Source organism: Amphibalanus amphitrite, unplaced genomic scaffold (assembly GCF_019059575.1).
Source record: "Amphibalanus amphitrite isolate SeventyFive unplaced genomic scaffold, NRLGWU_Aamphi_draft 001257F_arrow, whole genome shotgun sequence".
Lineage (NCBI taxonomy): Eukaryota > Metazoa > Arthropoda > Thecostraca > Balanomorpha > Balanidae > Amphibalanus > Amphibalanus amphitrite.
In genome coordinates, this window is record NW_024882750.1 from 4500 (window position 1) to 20274 (window position 15775).

Genomic DNA, 15775 nt, shown 5'->3' on the forward strand with positions numbered 1-15775 from the left:
AAATTTTTGCCCGCTGGATCCACAGAGATCATAGATCCGACCCCTAAATTTTGTCGAGAGATCCATTCGGATCATAGATCCAACCCCTGAATTTGGTCGAGAGATCCACTCGGATCATAGATCCAACCCCTCTATTTTGTCGAGAGATCCACTGAGATCATAGATCCAGCTCTCGGATCCATGCACATGTCTGGTTGCAATATCTCGGTAACTACTTGGCCGATTGCGCTGAAAGTTGGCATGTAGGTAGGCACCCACTAGGCACTGCATATCCATGTGCCAGAGTTGGGGTGCTGCTGCACGTGCGCACGTGCAGGGGTCGTTTCCAGATCTCGAGAACGGCTGGACCGATGGCGCTCAAATTTGGTACATGGTTAGGGACCAGTTAGTAGGGTGCCGTGCACAAGTCAGTTGGGACCCATCCTGCACGTGCGCACGTGCAGAGTGCCGCTTCCAGATCTCGAGAACGGCTGGGCCGATTATGCTCAAATTTGGCAACATCGCTAGAGACCGGTTAGTAAGGTGCCGTGCACAAGTCAGTTGGAGGTACCCCCTCGAAATTTCGCAGGTGCAAGGCCCACCCTCTCGCTCGCTCCGTTAGTCGCCCCAAAAGGCGTTATACTTGTTCGATATTTGACCGAAAAACGATGCTTGGGAACGTTTGGTGTTACTTTGGCCAGACAGATAGCTGTCCCGAGAGATGCCCATTCTAATTCTTCTTTACCTGTTTACCCTCACCCCTCTACCTATTTCTCTCCCTCTCTCTCCCCTCTTCCTCTCTCTCTCTCTCTCTCTCTCTCTTTCCCTCTCTCTCTCTCTCTCTCTCTCTCTCTCTCTCTCTCTCTCTCTCTCTCTCTCTCTTGTTTTCTTTTCCTCTCTTCCCGTCCTTAACCCTTTACCACAGTCTTTCTTTTTGAGCCCCCTCTTTCTCCTCTCCCTCCATCTCTCTTTCTCTCTATCTCTCTCTCCCTCACTCAATCCCCTCCCAATATTCTCAACTGCCGCAGCGTTGTAGGTCTCGCTACCAGACAGGTCCAGCGCTCCCCACTCCGCAACCCTCAGCCCACACGGCCCAACCGCCCAAACACCCTCCGGCGGATGACCTCTGACCTCGGCGACCTGACCCCAGCCGACCGATCGCGTCCCTCGCCACGCCTCCGCCCCGCTTCCCCCAATACGGCGGCGTAGTCTTCGTAACGTGTGTAACAGTCACGTGACATTATTTACCTCGGTGGTTTGTTCGGCTGTCAAGAGGTGGCACTAGTGGTCTATGGATCAGAGGCAACGCTACTATGGACGTCAAGCCCCTTGAGACCCCACTTTTTTGCGATAATTTTTAAATGCGTGAACTCTGGTTGACGATATTCTGGCAATGTGTGTTTCAGAACCTGCCGAAACTTTTGTTACTGAGGTATTTTGACGCCAAACGATTATGAAAGGTACGTACTTCTCATTCACTCGTAATGCTAACGTCAATTCAGGCCCGGGCAGAGGATTGCGTTCGGCCACACTCGAGCCCCGCCACCAGCGCCATCTGCTCTTAATGTCATCTACTAGCGCCCGCTACCGCTACCAGCTACCGCCCACCATCAAGCCTGAATGGAGCGCGAGACGCGAGTGACCGGACGCCGGGCAAGGAGCGCCGGAGGGGTAGGGCGGAGCTTAGCGCTGACGTCATTACGTGGCTCCGCCCCATGAGCGCGTAGCCTCTACCCAAACAGCAGGTTCGTTCCGTGAAATTTAACATTACGAGTGAATGAGAAGTACCTTTCATAATCGTTTGGCGTCAAAATACCTAAGTAATTAAAGTTTCGGCAGGTTCTGAAACACACATTGCCAGAATATCGTCAACGAGAGCTAACGCATTTAAAAATTATCGCAAAAAAGTGGGGTCTCAAGGGGTTTGACGTCCATCGTAGGTTCTGCGACTTCTTGGGGCAAAGTTATGAGTGAAAAAGAGTTTTTTTTTTACCCCCACCCAAAAATGCTTTGAACATACTGAAACAAGGTAGGTATTCGAGAATCAGACGCCCCAACGGACCATTTGATGTATCTCGTGTCACTGAGATTGGATCGGTCTTCAAACAGGTGACCGAAAACGAGGTGATTAGTAGCCAGTGCTGGTGACCGTACACGGTGCTGTCTGATGGACAGCACCGTGTCAGATGGACAGTAGTCCGAGCACACAGTGCCCTCAGGGACCGGAGTTGTCTCCCGTGTCCTGCTGTCTTCGTACCGTCGCGGCCGACGACCTTGCCGGTCGATATGGCTCGGCCGGCCGGCGGCCCGCTCCCCCCCCCCGCCCTCGGCTCGCGGCCTGGTCGATGGGCAGTGGCGCGGCGCGCCGCGGCCGCACCCGGACCGCTGCACCGGTCGCCGTCGCCGAGCTGACGCTATCGACCCAACCGACCGAAGACGATGGCAATGGCGGAGCAGGTTTCCTAGATGATGATGACGATGACTGTGATGATGGGATGTAGGTTTCGGTGGCGGCTCACCTGTCGAGCACCAGCTCCTCCAAGTGGGCCAGGTCGCAGGCGATGTACTCGAGAGCGGCATCGGTGACCCGTGTGCACCAGCTCAGGTCCAGGCTGCGCAGACCTGCCGGCCGTACGGGCAGACCCCAGCCACGTCAAATAACTAGACCCCAGCTGCGTCAAATAACTACTAGGGTGAAGTCGTATAAGAGTACGCACTTAGTGGATTTCTTGCTCTCATTTGTTTAATATTTGAAAGAAAGAAATCGCAAATAGGGAATAGGTATTAAAGTTCATTGAATTAGCCATCATCTCATGGGGCAACGATCCTTCAGCGTAAATGGAAGTGGTCTAAAACTGACATTCTCTGAACCGCTGCAGTTGCGTACTCTTACCATATGGGGTGTGTAAGAGTACGCACGCCACGCGGGTGGAGTACGCAAGCATATGAACACACACCTATGCAGCTTGTACTGTCCAAATGCTTAACTTCAAACTCAGAAGGCATTTAAGTTAATTCTAGTATCCAAAAAGAAAAACATAAAATAAATCTTTCAAGTCTATAAATCAGGAAATAATCATGTCGTGTATTTCAAAAAAAAAAAAAATGCACAATCAAAAGGGAGAATAACTCGTATTTGGAAGAATTTCGGGTACGCATCTGCATCACAGTGCTCCATTGATGATATACCTACAAAACAAACGTCATTGAGCAATAGAGATTAATAATTTTATATTTCTGTATATTCGATTTAATGTATAATTCTGCGTACTCTTATATATCGAATCTGTGAATCTGCGAATCTGTGATCATTTTTAGCGAAGTTATTTACCAAAAACCGAACCTGTGCCTTGCGCCACTTGACCTGACCTCAAAAGTCATCGTCTGACCCTGGTCCTTAAAATCGGAGACCAATCGCTGAATTTCGTAACGACGCACACGATCGTTTCTTTCGTGAGGCTCTAGCAATTAGGGGCGAATCGGCGAAGGGAGTTGTTCCCTCACTTCCAACCCCCCAACGCCCCCTCGGTATTCAGAAAACCTGAAGGTCCGGTGACGGTTAAAACGTTGCTCCTGAACGAGGAAGAAATGTAAAAGTCAAAGCTCTATAGACGTCCTGTAAAAGTGGCCATAATAAATAAATTGGTTAGAGATAAGATGCTTTTTAAACGACTTCCTCATATAAAATCGGGCGCTGGGACCAATCTTATAAACGCTTTAGAATGGACAGGGCGTCACTGGCTAAAGTTTGGGTGCAGAAAACGGCTATTAAATGCAAAATGGTTTTCATGCATTTCAGTCAATTGTGTATTGACGGTCTCAATGGCCGAGCTAAAAAAGTTCGGTAGCGTTTTGCATCTTTTACGCCCTAACCCGCGCCCCGTAGGGCTACCGGCAGACCCTACCACCCGTAGGGGGGGGGGGCGTTTCGCCCCCCCCCTAAGATCTCGGAAATTTACCGGCCGATTTTCAAAATTCAAACGGCGTTCGATAGCCCCACCGGGGAACTACCTTGTGACCAGATTTCATTGACCTAGGTCAAACCGATGACGTCACAGGTTAGGTCAAAGGTCAGATTTTCACCGTTCACAGGCATTTCAAGAAATGTGTTGCGAATTCGAGTAAATTGGTAAGTTATTGAAAACCATCGATGGCACATTGTTCTTCAAACACATACTTCGCTATCTGAGGTCACTGATACCAGGTCAGGTCACAGAGGTCAGGGCATAAGGGTCACAACATGAAAGTGTCGTGTGATACATGTTTTATGGCCCATTTTACATGACAAATGCGATTATGTGGGTCAGGCAGCCTTTGGGGTCAGTTTAGATTATGTTCCGGTGAAGGTCAGGTCAAGGTCAGGTCAAGATCAGATCAAATTAGGTCAAATTTCAAAGTTGATATTTTTGCATAAAATGGGTATCCATTCGATGCAGCTCGTCACGGGGAGTCCAATGGTGGCCTTTGTTTTGCCCTACGTAGTCTAGAATTGCCAATAATTGAGTTTGAAAATTTGACGTCATCAATTTTGAACAGTTTTTTCGCTATAACTTCGCCAAAAAAGGAGATATCGATCTAAAATTTGGTATGTAGATAGAAGACGGTAGGTACTATCACATATATTCTGGTTTTGTTGAAACTAAAAAACGTTTTGGATTGTTTGACTAATATATCCAAAATTGCATTTTTGATTTTTTGGAAACTCAAAAATTTCAAAAATCCGAGATAGCAGTTGTGTAGCCCTGTCAATTCCACCTTTTATGTGATTATTTTTCTGTATCTTCAAAGCTGTAGGCCTGACAGCTCTTCTCGCGAAGGTCTTTTTTCGGTCGAAAATGGCAGAACATGACGTCATTCTGACGTCATTTGTGGCCAACCTATCATAGCCTCTGGAAAATTGTTTGGTCACAATGTGTTAAATTGATGCCCGGAGGGGTCCTGAAAGTTTGGTGGCGATATCTGCAGCCGTTTAGGAGATATCGACGGAAAAGGACAGGGGGGCCGTTTCGGCCCCCTACGGGGCGCGGGCTAAGAAACTACACCATCTATTAAAGTGGGCGGGCTTATTTGAATAGGAGGGCGCATTATGCACCAATCGTGTGCTTTCGTTTGTTTTGGACTGTATTTTACCACATCCACTGCTGGTATCACTATTAATATTATCTAATGCCGTGAATACGACATCATTCTATTTATAAGATTGGGCCAATGGAGTCGCGCCCCGCGAGCTCGGTTTTCCGCTCGGCCGCTACGGGCCGAGGAAGTCGGTCTTCGCCTGAGGGCAGGACGGAGGTCAGCGAGGGAGCGCGGGGTCAGCCAGGTATCGCCCAGTGCCGAGCGGATGCCGCTCCCTCCCCTCTCTTCCCCTCTTCTCCCCTCCCCACCTCGGTATAGATGGGGAGGGACCGAACTGCCAATGACATGCGAGCGGTCAAGGCCGCTCGCGCGCCAGCGACCCTGGCGGCAGGGTGCCGCAACTGGGATTCAGCCAAGTTACCGATTCGCCTCCTGTGGGAGACCCAAACCAGGGGACATACTTTTTAGATATACTGTACAAGTTTGGCATGTACTGTAGGTAGGCACCCACTAGGCAATGCATTTGCATGTGCCACAATTGGGGTGCTGCTGCACGTGCAGGGGTCGATTTCAGATCTCGAGAACGGGTGGACCGATTGCGCTCAAATTTGGTGCGCGGTTAGAGGCCGGTTAGTTGGGACTTGCGTGCCATGCAAAAGTCAGTTGGGACCCATTTTGCAGGTACGCACGTGCAGGGTGCCGCTTCCAGATCTCGAGAGCGGCTTGGCCGATTGTGCTCAAATTTGGCACATCGCTAGAGACCGGTTAGTAGGGTGCCGTGCACAAGTCAGTTGGAGGTACCCCCTAGCAATTTCGCACGTGCAAGGCCCACCCTCTCGCTTGCTCCGTTAGTCGCCCCAAAAGGCGTTATACTGGTAATAATATTTATAATTACATGGCTCGTATGGTAACTGGGTGTGTATTGTGTAATAATGTTGACTGTTACCGCAATTTTCACAATTAATTTCCCTCTGCAGGATGACTTATTTTTGTTAATGATACCATGACAACGGGCAACAGTATTCTGCGGGCGCTTTAAAAAAGGCTTAGGTAGAATTAAAAAAAAAACACGTTATGGGTTTCACTTAATTCGGTTGGTGGACTTCATTGCTGAAGGTTCATACGTATATCTGCAGCTAGGACAGAGTTGCTCCGTATTCATTTATTTGAACCACGTGAATTAGATGAGCTCCTCTTTTCACGCAGAACTGATGGTACGAAACAGGTGATAAAATCGTCTGGAGACATATTCCAGGAATTTTTAACAATTAAAGACCGAAAACTGGAATATCTGCAGTACAGTAATTTTGTTCTCGACGACACTGTAAAGGAGTTTTTCCTTACTGTCAAGCGCAAAAATAGGGTTGGCTACAAAACGAAAAGTCTCCACTCACTGAAGTACGGAATCAGTTTATCACCAATGAACTAGGAAGAGACATCAGTGAGGGAGGTGTTTTCCTTCGAGTACTGAGGCTTTCAAGGTTACTATGCACCTCCCCATCCCGTCCGTCAAAGAAGGCTGGGCGAGGATCAGTTGAGCACAAGAAGCCGACGAGCCGAGGTGACAGAGAAAAGCCGGCTATCAGACCTTCTACGCCTACAACTTCAGCTTCAACATCACCCACGAGTAGCTCTAGCTGTGGAACATGGAATGTGTTATGTCATGCAATACCTTCATCCAATGAGATTCAAACAAATTGTGTATTATTATGCTGACACGTTTTGTCGTATAGTTAAAAGATGATAAATAAAGTTAGCGCGAATAGGTAACCACGAGCCGGGGTGGGCCGTGTAATAAAATGAATACTGTATGGGGTAGCGGGCAATAAGCAAACACCATTGCCCTCTGTGACGTCTCTGTAGCCCTCAGGTGAAGAGTAAGCATTATTGCCATCAGCGACGCCTCGGGCAATAAAGCATTGATCGGTCTTCATTCACCCGAGGGCTACAGTGACGTCACATCGGGAAGTATTTTTTCGATTGCCCGTTACTCCAAACAGTATTCAGTATACGCATTTACGCTATTTCAAACTTACCTTTCAGGTTTTCCGCTATGACTTCGATGCCCTCATCGGTGATTTTAGAGCAGCCTGACAGGCTGAGTACACTGAGGTTCGGTAGACTATGAACTGAAACACAGACCCGAGCACATGGTCAGACCATTCTGAACTGAAACACAGACCCGAGCACATGGTCAGACCATTCTGAACTGAAACACAGACCCGAGCACATGGTCAGACCATTCTGAACTGAAACACAGACTCGAGCACATGGTCAGACCATTCTGAACTGAAACACAGACCCGAGCACATGGTCAGACCATTCTGAACTGAAACACAGACTCGAGCACATGTTCAGACCATTCTGAACTGAAACACAGACTCGAGCACATGGTGAGACCATTCTTAACTGAAACACAGACCCGAGCACATGGTCAGACCATTCTGAACTGAAACACAGACCCGAGCACATGGTGAGACCATTCTGAACTGAAACACAGACCCGAGCACATGGTGAGACCATTCTGAGCTGAAACACAGACCCGAGCACATGTTCAGACCATTCTGAACTGAAACACAGACTCGAGCACATGGTGAGACCATTCTTAACTGAAACACAGACCCGAGCACATGGTCAGACCATTCTGAACTGAAACACAGACCCGAGCACATGGTGAGACCATTCTGAACTGAAACACAGACCCGAGCACATGGTGAGACCATTCTGAGCTGAAACACAGACCCGAGCCGGCGGTTAGACTCGGTTTCTTCTCGACCCTGGACGATGGATCGGTGAACCCGGACGCAGTGCGCAGTGCGTATGTACCTAATTACTGAGCTGCTAAATGAACCCGCGCCCTGCGCGGGGGTGTTTGAACCCCCCCCCCCCCGCGTGGTTTTTCGCGAACATCCACCGCCGCCTCTGGCACAGCTCAGCATCCATCTTGTATGCACAATTATTGCACATGCTATGAAAATTTCAGACCAAGGTCACTCAAGGTCAGGTCGCTAAGTCATACAAAGTCATCTCACCTTATAAAAAAGTTTCAATGTCTGCCATAGCCACACCGAGTGCCCGAGCACTTTGAACTTTTCAGCGATTGATAAGAACAACATTATGTACAAAATGTATGTCTCGGAATTTTGATATCGGTGACCTACAGTCGGGTCACTTTTGCGACCTCTCCATTATAAGTCAATGAGAGAAAATTGAAAAGCGCCTCTTTTGGACGAACGTCATTCTTAACACTCGGGTAAAAATGACACAATGAACTGGAAAATGGCATCAATGACCCCTTTCTTGTCCCTCAGGTCACGAATGGTAGCCAACAGTTTTTCGCTAATAACTTTTCATAGATGTATGCTAGAGCGGTGAAAACATCTAAGATATGTTCAATTCGACGATACGGATCGACTGATATGCCATATGATCTTTTTCCGGTCAGGTCATGACCTTGACCTGAGTTCCAATTTTCAAGTTGATATTTCAAGATCAAATTTTATTTCATTCGATGCGTCTTGACGAGAGGAAGACGATGCCTGAGTAAAAATAAGCTCGTGCAACGTTTGAGTCAGACGTTATTGCTGAAAATACTATTCCAAAAAATCGTTACCCCCTGCAGGCAAAACCATTGACCAGGTCAAAGCTGAGAGAAATTATCAGAAACAGCGCTAATAGGGCTATGAAATGCGCTTTTCCGGGGTGCTGTAATTGTATTGGTTTCCGGGTAATGCGCCGGTTTGTTAGACATTGTCGAAATTCCACCTGAAAACCGGCGACATTTGGCATTCAATGACCTCTCGTGACCTGGCATTTGACCTGACCAAAGAAGTGATAGAAATGATTTCGTCATTATTTTTGACGCTCTTTCGAATGTCGCCTTCGTAGCGTAGCGCTATGTGGCCAGGAACCGAATTAGAGGGGAAATCAAATGCTCCCCCACCAGCAGGGCGTGGAAATCCAGGAGCCCCAGTGCACCGTGTTTTAACTCGGGCCAAAAACTGGCCAGGACGCGAAACATCAACTAACTATTTTTAAACGTTTTCATTTGGCCACTATCGTGTTCAAAAATGATCAGAGCATCTTCAGCGACGGAAACTTGTAGTCTCTTTACTTTTGAAAACGTTGAAAATGTACAACAAAGTCAAACAACTCTCACAAGCTTAACTTCGGCGCACTTTAAATGATCGTTAGTCTCCAACGTTTCGTTTGAGTCCAAAAACACGTCTGTATCTTCTGTAGTTTCTTAGTTACGACCCCTGGCCAGTTCTGGCCCCGAGTTAAAGGGACCCTCCCACCTTCAAAAAAGTTAATGAATTGGCATGAAAGTGATGTCCCTTGGTTCAGAAAGAGCGAAAACGAATATCTACCAAATTTCACCGAAAAATATTCACTGGTTTTCAAGATATTAGGCTTTTACTTTTGTTTACTTTTTGGGATCTCCCCTGTTACTAGCGACTTTATTTGGAAGCAATAATTTGGCAGCCTTAAAGTGCGGCAGACGTTGCGCGCAAAGCAGCGTATACCACCACGTGTTAACGATGGTTTTAGTCTAAGATTTAAAAATCGTTAGATCTCCGCTGACGTCACAAATTCTAAGGGGGCATTCCAATGCATTAGCCCCTTAGAATCCGAAAACTGCAAGTTTGAAATTCCATATCTTCGAATTAAAGCATTTTTCGATGTTGTGAGTGCCCAAACCGGTATTTGCAGGCCATGGCCACCAATTTGGCTATCTCAACTTAAAACTAATGTTAAGGTGGGAGTGTCCCTTTAAGATGTAGGCAGTGGAGCATGGGTCAAGCTTGATCCGCAATTCACTCCACAAGGCCTCTTCTAAGGATTTTCACTGGAGCGGAAAGGAGGGGGCAGAGGCTAAAGGGGCGAAACATAAGGTACCTCAAATCCTGTTTACTCATCGGATTTAGGCCACTTATTTTTCGTCACAGTTCCCAAATGACGATTTTTTATCGAAAAGTAAGGTAAATAAGTAGAGGTTGGTACTATTGGCGCCGAACACTGGCTTTGAGGCCCTAATTTTTCGCGATCACTTCTGAATGCGTGGACAAATTTCAATCATGTTCATGAACTAGCCGTTTCAAAACCTGCCAAAACTTTTACTTCAAGTAGAGTTTCTTGTCGCTCTAATATTTGTGGCACAGTGCCATTGACTCGTAATGTTAACCTTTTTCATCCTGGATAGCGGCTAATTCATGCGTCATGACATTAGGTCATCCGCCTACCAGGAGCGGCGGTGACCCTGCCCATCAGCGACCTCTGTACAAACGACACTCCTGCCATCTGTAATGGTCTATGAATTTCGCTGATGCTTCACAGTGTATGAATTTTCTATAAGACACGGTCACGGAATATATAAATAGTAAATTTTTGGCAACAGTTATAGGACCATCAACCCATAAACCTACTATTCGCAAATGCTTCGAACAAACGCTTCTTTTTTTCTCTCTCCTTCATTTATTTCAACATCTAGGAAGTAATACACACATAATAAGTAAGCGCACATTAGGCATGGAGCTGGCACGGTTCTTTTACTTTATACGCATCAGGAGCGCAAGCACAACATAAGTGCCGTGTGTGTCCTTTCAAAGCTGCCTAGGCGACGCAATTTTTTTAACGGGCCGCGAGCCCCCGCCCGCACCCCCGGAAAAACATCTTTCCCGGGGGTGCCCCCTAACCACCGCCCGGGCGAGTGGAGCGCCGACCCGACCCGACAGGCCGGCGCTCCGCCCGCCCGGGCGCCCACCGGTCCCTTTCAAGTGGGACCGGTACCCAGGTTGCCCGGATGGGTCATAGGGGCGGGGGCCCAATGCTCGACAAGCTTAGGGCTCCGCCACAGGCCGGCGTTCAAACACAGTAACGTTCAACAGTCTTCCGTTCAAACACAACAAACAGTAACCTAAGTGAGCAAGGAGCAACCAAACAAACAAGTTTTCAAACAGAGAACATAACCTACACTGTTAAAGAAACGGAATGATTGCATTTATGTATGTGTGGGCATTTCTGTTTGTACTGGGTTGTGTTTGTGACTGTGTGCGTATATGCATGTGTCGGTGTGCTTGTGCAATGTGTATGTATCAGTTTAGGTGCTTGTGCTTGTGCGTGTGCGTGTGGGGGTGCGTGTGCGTGTGTGTGTGTGTGTGTGCGTATGCTGATGTGTGCACCGATTGTTTATGTGTCCATATTACATGAAATCATGATCTGAGAAGCTTGTACCAAAAATGCAGCCAAAAAACTTCACGAAAAGTTAATTCAGCTTGCCTAAAACGCAATTATTTTAGATGAACTCGGTTGACCTTGACCCTGACCTTGACATCTGTACATCGTCGAACGACATGTTCCATGATAGGTGGGGGGAAGTAAGACTGGCAAAAAAGGACGAAATCAAGGTGTCAAAAGCTCACATGGCCGATAGCCAACGCAAGATGTTGAAAATTGGTAATTTGGGTCATGGCATGACCTGAAATACAAGGTCATATCTTCGAAACAAAAAACCACAGAAACTTGAAATTTCCAGTGGACATCAAGAAAGGATAGAGAAGCAGCTATACGAAAAATCAGGCTTTTAACTCTAAAAATTTTGAGTGCAGAGCAGAAAAACTACCTGGGGTGGCAACCTTTCTCCCCCCCCCCCCCCATGTGCGGGCGAGGGTTATAGAAAGAACACCTTTCTAGTTTTTTGCATGTCGATTCGCAATTGCCAGAAATTTATTTTGAAAAACTAATAACACCACAGAATTGGTCGTAACGACCGCTAAAGGCAATTAAAAAAAAGATGACGAAATTTTCTTAAAAAAAAATCTTTGAAATTTTCAAACCCCGTTAGGCTTGTTCCCCACCCCTTGTGGTTTTTCCTGAATAGCAAGAAAACAGCCGTGCGCAGCGCCACCAAATGTTCAATACCTTCCCGGGCATCAATTTGACACCTTCACACAAAATGTCAAGTCTTAGGTCACCTTAAGTCAGAAGTTATTGAGGTCAAACTGAGGTCATGTTCGAGCGAAAATGAATAACAAACATGAACTCTTGAAACGCTCACAAAAGGTACAGTTACCAAGCCATTTCAAAGTTTTTATGCATGGTCATGTAGAGAAAATAAGGCGCTACAAAACTGATATCTCGGATTTTCAAAATTTTTGAATGTTGCCCCCCCCCCCCCCCAAATTATTAAAGTTGACTTTTTTAGAAAACAAAAAATCCCAAAGTATTTCTAATTTCGAAAACATCGGAATAAATGTGATAGTCCCTGCACTCTTCTATCTACATAACAAATTTTAGATCCATACCTCCTTTTCTAGCCAAGTTATAGCGAACAGACTGTTCAAAATTGATGACGTAAAATTTCTGAACTCACTTTAGCAATTCTAGACCACGTAGCGCAACACAAAGACATCCATTTAACTCCTCGTGACGAGCTGCATCGAATCGATACCCATTGTATGTCACAATATCAACTTTGAAATTTGACCTAATTTTACCTGACCTTGACCTGACCTTCACCCGAACATAATTTAACTGGCCCCAAAGCCTGCCTGACCCACATAATCGCATTTAGCATATAAAATGGACCATAAAACATGCATCACATGATATTTTCATATTGTAACCCTCTGTGACTTGACCAGTCACATGATCAGGTCACCTGATCAGTGACCTAAAATAGCAAAATATGTGTTTGACAAACAATTCCCCATCGATAATTTTCAATGAAATGCATTTTACTTGATTTCAAAACGCATTTCTTTAAACGCCTGTAAACGGTGAATATTCGACATTTGATCTGACCTGTGACGTCATTAGTTTGACCTCGGTCAATGAAATTGGGTCACATGGCACTAGGCAGTTCCCTGTTGGGACAATCCAACACAGTTTGCTGCTTGTCGCTATGTTGCGTGATTCTCGAGATCTTGGGGGAGGCAAATTTCCCCCCCCCCCCCCAACAGGGCACGTTGCTCGGCAGACCCCGACGGGACGCGGGTTAATCTTTCATTCATCGAAAAATTAGTGCTGTTTACTGTTTGTCGCTTGCTTAACCCGCGCCCCATTGGGGGGGGGGGCTATTTATAGCCCCCCCCTCCCGTTTTTCTCCAATAGCTTCCAAACCGCTTGACGGATCGGCGCTAAACTTTCAGTACCTTCGGCTGCATCAATTTGACACCTTGTGTCAAAATTTGAACTTCGTAGCTACCATAGGTCGGCCGGAAATGACGTCAGAGTGACGTCATGTTCGTCCGATTTCGACGCAAAACATTGAACCACGGCAATCGCTCCCAAGAGCTCAGTTTTTAAGCTAGATCCAATTTCTTTGCATGAATGGACTCAGAATTGACTGCGCTATCAAACTGCTATCTCGGATTTTCAAAATTTTGAAAATTTCGAAAATTTTTTATAATAATATTCAAAATTTATACTTTTATATTTTTTTTCAAAAAGTTTTTGACTTTTCGAAAAAACCGGAATATATGTGACAGAATGCATGATTATGACTAACTCTAGCAAGTTTCAGCTAAATATCTTCAAAAATGGCCAAGTTATACGCATTATTGCAAAAAATTCACAATTATTAATTTTTCAAATCATTTTTTCAGTACGTATTTGACATCGTACACCAATATAAATGGCACCATCGTGTTCCTGAGCTCAAACTGCATCCAATAGACACCTTTTTTATTGAAAAATTTTAACTTCAAGATTTGACCTTTTTTGACCTGAAAGTGACCTGACCTGAGCTAAATTCGACTCAAAATGACCTCGAATGACACAGACGACATCAACTTCGAAGTCTATGACCCAAATGGACCATAAAACATGTGTCACGTGACCGACGCATGATATAATATTTCCGTGACCTGTGATGACCTGACCCTGACCTGAAAATCAAAGTACAAATTTGGTACCCTCAAGGTATCTAGAGCATCTGTTCACGAGTATGGAAACCAAAAATGAGCCTGATCTGACTTGTAAGACGGCGGCCAGAGCCCAAAATGTGAATAAGCCAAAATGCTAATAATTTTTACTTTGACCTGACCTGTGACGTCATCGGTGACCTCGAGGTCAATGAAATTAGGTTTCGGTCGACAGTTTTTCCGGGGCTATCAGACGCCGTTTGAATTTTGACGATCGGCCCAGTAGTTTCGGAGCTAGGAGGGGGGGCTATGAATAGCCCCCCCCCCAGTAGGGCGTGTTATACACAGACCCCAGTGGGGCGCGGGTTAACTCGTTCTTGAGTTATAGCCCTTCAAACTCATCCTTACAATCCGAAGTTAAAAAAGTGTTTTGCAATATAACTCAAAAAGTTTTCATCTGAGATGTCTGATATTTTGACAGGCATCTTTTGGGCCTATGATTACCCCTAGGACCGAATTTTATTCAAATCTGAGGGATGAGGGTGACGGGCCTGGTACGATCTATCGTGGAATGCCCCTGAGTGCAAACTGGTGTAATATTTTTGTTTTTTAATTGGGGCTTTAGGGCGCGCCGACTACTTAGGTCATTTTGCGCCCATAACGTCGTTTTAAGACTCGATATAAAAGAGCAAGGTAAGATAAGACAGCGCAAAAGTGTCGTCCTAGACAACTGACTAGATGTAAGGACTAGAAAGGACTAGTTGGATTGAGGTCAGGTCGAGTCAGGGGCGCGGGAGCTACTTTCAGACTGGGGGGCACACCATAATAGAGATAAACCTAGGGTACCCCAAATCTAGTTTTCTCACCGGTTTTAGGCCACTTATTTTCATTCCTTGGCTTTTTCAACAAAAAAGAAAACATTTGCAAATAAATGTGGTATTCCGTCTCAAAGCTGTGGGGGCACCGCCCCCACGGCCCCAGAGTTCGGGGGGGGGGGGCAAGCTGCCCTCACTTCCCCCCGGCTCCCGCGCCTATGGGTCGAGTAAATCACTTGGAAGTTGATCGAACTGATAAAGGAAACAAATATTGCCGGATAAAACCCAGAGTGACTCGTCACCCAGTAGGCGGCGTATAGTGGTACACGGAGCGATGCACCCGAGGTAGCGTGTCCGGTTCGGTTCAGCGAGAGGACAAGATAAAAGCACGTGAGAGACAGTGGGAGGCACGGTACACCTGCGACAGGTGGGCTGCTCTTCTCCGCGGAGGAGATGACCATGTGTGGCATACGTATGGCCGATGCGCAGCCTACATAGGACGACTTCGTTATGTCTGTTACTTTGCATGCATGACGACCAAGGCTCGAGAGCTGGCTTGCATGGGCGTCGAAACCGGGGGGATGGGGGGACGCGTCCCCCCAGTCGAGGAATCCGGGGGGGACGTCCCCCGTAAAAATATCCCCATGAATTATTTAAAGAGTGGCCTATGAAATTGGCCAATGAAAATTGGCCTATGGTCGTTTTGAAATGAAATAGCAGATATTCAAATTGAATCATACAAGATATCTTGGCTCGCTACGCGTCGCGTTGGCCATAAAATAATTAAGGAGAAAATTTGGGACCGATTGGTGTTCGTCCCGTGATGATCGGACGTCTAGAAGCTTCGATATTTGCGAAAAACTTGCTGAACTTGCAAAAGTACTTGGTACTTGCTTGGTACTTGCAAAAGTACTCGGTACTTGCCAAAGTACTTGGTACTTGCTTGGTATTTGCATAAGTACTTGGTACTTGCGTGGTATTTCAAAAGTACTTGGTACTTGTTTGGTACTTATAATAGTCTTGGTACTTGCTTGGTACTTG

The 15775-nt window shown here is 46.4% G+C and overlaps 1 protein-coding gene across 2 annotated transcripts in view; it reads right to left on the bottom strand.

Annotated features, from left to right (window-relative positions):
• Positions 1-2494: 2494 nt before the first annotated feature.
• LOC122371547 (F-box/LRR-repeat protein 16-like) overlaps positions 2495-15775 on the bottom strand; it is a 33696-nt gene continuing 20415 nt past the window's right edge. For both annotated transcript variants that reach the window (XM_043347940.1, XM_043347939.1), the window contains 2 exons: positions 7092-7184; positions 2495-2601 (listed from right to left, as the gene is read on the bottom strand). In XM_043347940.1, coding sequence (XP_043203875.1) covers positions 2495-2601; positions 7092-7184 — 200 coding nt within the window. The remainder of the gene's footprint in view (positions 2602-7091; positions 7185-15775) is intronic.